The following is a 6,668-nucleotide window of genomic DNA, read 5'->3' as shown; positions in this document are numbered from 1 at the left end:
GTTCGACAGAAGGGGCCAACCGCTTTGATACCGCGCAACTATTTGTTTACTTGGACGATTAGATTGTAGTTTTTCAATTAGGGATAAAAAAGTTAGGTACCTACCTATAGAACGTAGGCATAGGCAGGGTATTTTGTTTTTTGACATGTCTTTTGTAGTTTTGCATCACACGGCATTTGACGGTATTCGCTACTTGGCCGGACTAATGAGGAGCGCTGCGGGTTCCACAAGACAACATGCCTAAGGGTCGCTAGGGTTTGTGTCAAGTGAATTCCATTTCGACCCTGAGATACTTAAATAATGTCGACTGGAATAAATTAATAACCGATAAAAATCTTGGTGACAAAGAAAAAAATATATTTGACTTTTTGAGTTCAGAAGTCACGACATATCCGACCGTGTGTACAGAACTGAATATAAGTAATATCTATTATAAACATGACGACGGGAACTATAAATATACAATATTTGAGTTGTATTCTGAGGTGCACATAAACATTAATGCTATTTATAAGTATACCATATTCGCGCTCGTTACCGTGCCGAAGTTTTCCGAGTTTTCCAGCGCTTGTGGTGGGCGGTGCGCACGCGTCGATGGCACCGCCTCGCCACGCGATTGGCGCGCTGGCCGCTCTGACGTCACACGGCCCCTGCGGCTACTGGCGAGTGCATTGCTCGAGCGTGACATCTTTATTGTGTATAAGTAGATGTAATGCTGTAGGTACATAGGTTTACTGCGAAATGTTAGGTACACCGAAGTAGGTACATATACGTATGTACCATGTGAAAACTCCTATCAATTTAACATTTTTATCCAAATATTTGCATCTACGTTCAGAATCCGTGATATCCAAAACGTGATTTACATCGTATAGAATAAGGAATAATACTACGTAAATGTCTTTAGATTACTTTTTACTATTACTTTTCTAACTTTTAACTCGAGTAGGAAACAATAAAAATATTGTAACGTCTACAATCAGGTAGTTGGATAAGTACGTTATCAAAACACTCGAATATACAAACCTACCAACACTGATAATGGCTGCCTTCATTCATACAAAAGACATCAACGATATCATGTTTTTGTTCCATAATAATATTTTTTTGGCTATAACTTTAAAAATTATAATAAAACTGATGAGCCAGTTTTGATGAAACTTGCACTATTCCCACACCTTCATATAAATATGCATACATGGACCTATGAAATTTCGCACACATGTTTAGAATTAGAAGCTCTCGTAGATTACATAGGTCCTCACGTATAAGAATATTGTACAATTCTAACAATACTACATGTATATCTATGGGTCAAATTTAGAACATCTTTTTTAAGTCAGTTAAAAAGTGTCTGCTGTGTCGACTTTTGGCTGTGCTCACACCGGTAGATACATAACATAACATAACATAATAAATACCTATAGTCAATGCGCTAATATTGGTATGCATTACAACACACATTGGTAACATTGGTAAGTATGTATTGGTACATAGGTATAGCCATATAATAAGGAATAATAGTACGTATAGGACTACTCTCCGCTTCCCACCAGCAGTTGAGCTAGGTTTACCCCACACTCCCTCAGACTTACTTTAGTCTTCAATCGTATAACGTCAGACGTCACAAATACAGATGCGCGTATAGGTGCGATAACGTCAATGTGTAGTGTCTGTGTAATAAAAGGTTTTTTGTATGAAGTGTTCGGGTGTGGTATAAGGCAGCGTAATTTCGCTGCATCGCAATCTTTTACTTTTCTAACTTTCTCGTTTTCTCTTGTTATTTGGACAAGCGCGATATTTAAAATTAGAATTTGTCGCCTATGTTATTTTATGTAATTAGTGGAGTCAATGAAGGGTTTCACTTCTAACATGCCAGGAACAGGTCCGGTTTAGATGATGATAAATGTCAGTCGAAGTAGGTAGGTATATTCGGCATTTTGTCAACTGAACGTTATACCCGTTATATCAATTTAACAAAGGTTCAATTCTCTAACTTGTATACTAAAACGCGCTTTCTCTTTTAAATACTTTAATGTCTACGTATTTTTCTTCTTAAATTCCTGTTTAACTGTTGTGTCTGTTACTACTATCTTTACTATTATCGTCGTGTAATGAAATATCTTTAAAACATTTAAATTTTCTTTATATTGGTTAGCAAGTGCTACACTTCGCTACAATAGGTACGCATTGGTCTTAAGTAGCGCTGTTAAAGCACGTGGTTGTTTATATTAGGGACTCTACGTGATGTATGTGCCATCTCTCAAAGGACAATGCGGTACATACCATTATGTTATTTCAAATTTGTAAAAAGCAGTTTGCATTTAACTGGATTGTCATTAATCATTATACGATGTGGCAATCAACCTATGTAGTCATTTTGCGATCAAGTAAATTTGCGACGACGTCAATATAGGTGAAATTATGTCTAGTTGTCATATTGCTAACTAGACTAGAGCGTCGAGCAGTCTACGTCGATTCAAGATAGTTACCATGTAAGTACATACCTAGGTGCGTACATATCGCCGTGTGTACGCAATTAGTTGGTTTTTATAAGCCTCCGTGGTCAATTAGCGCGATCTAATTCATCGAGCCCACTCCACGCAAGCTCTCGCTAATTGAGTTGTCAAGGTATCGGCATTCTGATGCTGTAGCGTAGACATGCTCCATCGTACTATTTTAATAAGTAAGTAGGTACTTATCAGTTAGCATACCTACACAGGCCTTACAGCTCCTCTACACGTGGTGTTTTTTTTGTTTGATATTCTATTCTATAATTGCAGTTCCTACACATCAGAAATTAACAATTTGTTAAATATGACTTATTCTATAAACTTTGATAGATATTAACAGAAATTAATCTCGTGCCTATATTTCGTATGACTAGGACCATAGGTAAGTGTATGGCTAGATTTCCATTGTTAATAATTCTTATACTGAATTTTATTAATTGTTCTAGACTCTACCAACCTGAAGTTTTTTTTCCCATATAATTTGTGTGGGTATTATGTAGTGGATAGTATGTGCAAATTATTAATTAGTAGCGCCATCTATTGAAACGTTAGGTTAACCATACAAAATGATAACCGTTATAACGATATTTTTTTATGGCAACATTTTTCTGTTATGTTGCAAGTGCGTTCCATTCAACGTCATAGACAATAGACATAGGAATGACTTTGGGATTTGTCATCTCTTTCTGTTTCATGGTATTATCCTACTATCTTCGCTCTTCTTTTGGTCTTTGTCTTTAGTAAATACAGCGTTTGAGCGTATAGCTCGAACGGAATGCATTCATTCGTTAGACGTCAATGGTGGTGAGCGTCGCAGAGTTGTTTATTTCGTTTTAATTATTTGATTTTAGTTTTTCTGTGAGTAAGCTAGAGTAATCACGTTTATAACTACATCCGTAATTAAATCGGTTTAGAAATAATTACCTTGTAAACTTAGTAAGTGGTGTATAAAAATGAAAATCGCAGTGGAAGGTTGTGCTCATGGTGAATTGGAAAAAATCTATGAATGTATTGAAACTTTACAAGTGAGGGAACATATAAAGGTTGATTTACTGATTTGTTGCGGGGACTTTCAATCTGTTCGCAATGGCGAAGATATGAGAGCCATGGCTGTGCCAGATAAATATCAGCACATGTGTACCTTTCACAAGTAAGTTTTGTTTATCTGCTTCTATAGAATCAATAAATTAATTAATTTTCTTACATTACAAAATTCACACGTGGTATTATTTTCAGATATTACAGCGGTGAATTAAGGGCGCCTATATTGACGTTATTCATTGGTGGGAATCATGAAGCATCTAATTATTTACAAGAGCTCCCTTACGGCGGCTGGGTTGCCCCGAATATTTACTATTTGGGCAGAGCCGGCGTCGTCCAATTTGGAAATTTGAGAATTGGAGGTAAAAATTTTGACCTTATAATATGCCTTATAATATATCTTATTATATTACCACTTGTAATTTATCATCTTATTACCACAATTTCAGGTATGTCAGGAATTTATAAAGGTCATGATTATTTACAAGGCCTTTGGGAGAGCCCTCCATACTCACAGAATTCATTGCGTTCAGTATATCACGTGAGAGCCTTTGATGTCTTCCGGCTTACACAAGTCAAAGATAAGGTGCATATTATGCTTTCGCATGATTGGCCTCGGGGCATAACAGACTATGGTAACAAAGAGAATTTACTGAAACGGAAACCTTTTTTGAGGTAAGTTTATTGAACAAATATTATTTTTCAAATATTGTAATATAAAAATTGTGTTGAGTTGAAATGTATAATAATTTTGTGTTTATTTCAGGGAAGATGTTGAAGCCAACCAGTTAGGCAGTGTGCCAGCTGAAAGGTTACTTCATTTACTGAAGCCAGAATACTGGTTTGCTGCACATTTACATTGTCAATTTGCTGCTATTGTGAATCATGAAGAAGGCAAAGAAACAAAATTCTTAGCCTTAGACAAATGTTTACCTAAAAGAAGGCATTTGCAGATAGTAGAAGTGCCATCAGAGTATGATGGTGATAAGATGTTGAAGCATGATGCAGAATGGCTGGCCATCCTGAAAAATACAAACCACCTTTTAACAGTAAAGAATGTAGACTGCCACATGCCTGGGCCTGGTGGTAATGAGAAGTGAGTCATCTTTTCTTAATGAGCTTTTTAAAATAACATGTGGGACTTTTTCATAGTAACTTGTGACATCATTTAGATTATTAAACTAATGCAAATGCACCATTTCCAGATACATTTTCACACCAACCAAAGAGGAAAAGGAAGCTATAATCCACATAATGGGAGACATGACAATCTCTGAAGAGAGTTTTGTTAGAACTGCACCGGTTTACAAACCTAATGCTCCTAAAAGACCCCCAACTGATCCCATAACAAATCCACAAACTGTGACATTGTGTGAAAAATTGGGTATTGATGATCCGTTGCAAGTTGTGCTGGCGAGGTCAGGACGGAAGATGAGACAACCTTATGTAGAAAGTGTAAAATCACCATCACCACCTAAAACATTTACACCAATCAAAACAAAAATGTCTTTGCCGGCACCTGTGACACCCAGTGAATGTGACAGTATGGAAGTATTACAAGGCAATTCTATTCTTTCATTGGAAAATACATCTTTTTTATCTGAGAGTGCCTGCAGTAGCACTGCAGATTGTCCCACTCCCATGTCAGAAGGTCCAAAGAAAACATTTAAGAGACGTAACTTGGCCCTGTACACTTCGGATGCAGACGACAGTGTGAGCACTACATCAAGCTCTTTAGTGGAATCTGATAGTCCACGGAGTAGCAAATGTTTTAAAGATAATTAAATAGCAAATGCTAGGAAATTTATAAATTTAAGCATAATATAGTATGTAATGGCAAATGTTTAGTGACATGTATAATTAATTAATGAATTCCATTATGATTTGTCATGTGTAATTAATTAATTATTGTTTTTGTATTAATTAATGCAAAATGAAATAGTCAAGACAAATATTTTTTTAATTGAACACTCATGTTTATGAAACTATGAATAAGTATCAAACAATTAGGTATAATATAACTTTCTGTGTACATTGTACATAATATGAAAAAATATGTTTGACATGTTATGGAAATGACTTTTGGCAATAAAATACTGTGCAATGTTAAATGAGGTTTTATTTTTAAATATTGGAGATGGAGAGGTAGACTGGTAGGTGGGGTAATTACAAGTGAAGTTTAATCCATTACTGTTATTGATGACTTAATAAATGTTCCTTTAACTTGGGAAGATTTTTTGGAACATAACTGCACTGGTTGCATTTTAGTGGTGTGGCTAGTAGGTCTTTGTGTTTCTCTGGACCTATCTTTGTTATAGTTCCTTTATTTTGTAGTTCTTTTATTACATCTGTAATAAAAAGGAAACAATAAAAAACCTTTGAAATAACTGAATATTAAACAATTTGATTACCCATTTAAAATAAAATTAGAAACTATTTTAACAAAAGAGATGGCTAATACTACAATGCGGTTAGTTTTTTGAAGACCACGATAAGTTGGTATAGGGTAGTCTTAATAATTTGTTTTGCAGTATACATACCTGTGTAGGGTAAGAAGAAACTAGTGTTGAAGCTATTCCAATGTGCTTTAGTTTTAAGCCAAGTTGAGATCATATCTTTGCTTATGACGTGCATATGGAGACGTTGCAAGCTCGGAACTGCATGGAAACCTGCTTGCAACGTGAATTCCTGATGCTGATCTTTTAACTGCTCAAATAACAATCCAAACTCATTTAGAAGATCTATATGACTACTATTAAGCTTATGAATACTACTGATGTCTTCCCGTGGAAGTACCAGGTAGTGTATCTTGGCTTTAGGGTACTTATCCCGAATCACAACAATACGATCAGTCTGTTTGATTATATAGTCTGGATTAATCATCGAGTTCACTAAACCCAAACTCCAGGATTTCGATTTCTTTTCTATAACGCTTTGCGTTACCGTTTCTGAAGTTCTTTTACTCATAGTTCTACAAAAATAATGAACTGTGTTAAGAATATTTATTACACTTGCACCGGTTTTTGCAACTTACGTAGGTACGTCAACACAGAACACTAGCTAGAACAGAACATGTACGTCAATGTCAAATTGATTGACATTATGACATGTATT

General features: G+C 35.6%; 2 protein-coding genes across 2 annotated transcripts; one reads left to right on the top strand and one right to left on the bottom strand.

The window, feature by feature from the left end:
• Nucleotides 1–3,312: 3,312 nt before the first annotated feature.
• LOC126372304 (lariat debranching enzyme) lies at nt 3,313–5,665 on the top strand. Its single transcript, XM_050017994.1, has 5 exons — nt 3,313–3,663; nt 3,750–3,916; nt 4,004–4,229; nt 4,321–4,650; nt 4,760–5,665. The coding sequence occupies exons 1-5, from the start codon at nt 3,467–3,469 to the stop codon at nt 5,337–5,339; spliced, it is 1,500 nt and encodes a 499-aa protein (XP_049873951.1). The 5' UTR covers nt 3,313–3,466; the 3' UTR covers nt 5,340–5,665.
• On the bottom strand, nt 5,657–6,619 carry LOC126372319 (aprataxin-like protein). Its single transcript, XM_050018019.1, has 2 exons — nt 6,095–6,619; nt 5,657–5,902 (listed from the first exon to the last, which is right to left on the bottom strand). Exons 1-2 carry the CDS (start codon nt 6,519–6,521, stop codon nt 5,748–5,750), a joined length of 582 nt encoding a protein of 193 aa, XP_049873976.1. The 5' UTR covers nt 6,522–6,619; the 3' UTR covers nt 5,657–5,747.
• Nucleotides 6,620–6,668: the final 49 nt, after the last annotated feature.

The sequence above is a fragment of the Pectinophora gossypiella genome, chromosome 14, assembly GCF_024362695.1.
Source record: "Pectinophora gossypiella chromosome 14, ilPecGoss1.1, whole genome shotgun sequence".
Lineage (NCBI taxonomy): Eukaryota > Metazoa > Arthropoda > Insecta > Lepidoptera > Gelechiidae > Pectinophora > Pectinophora gossypiella.
The sequence above is the reverse complement of the archived record's forward strand: the minus strand, read 5'-3'. Positions and strand labels throughout refer to the sequence as shown.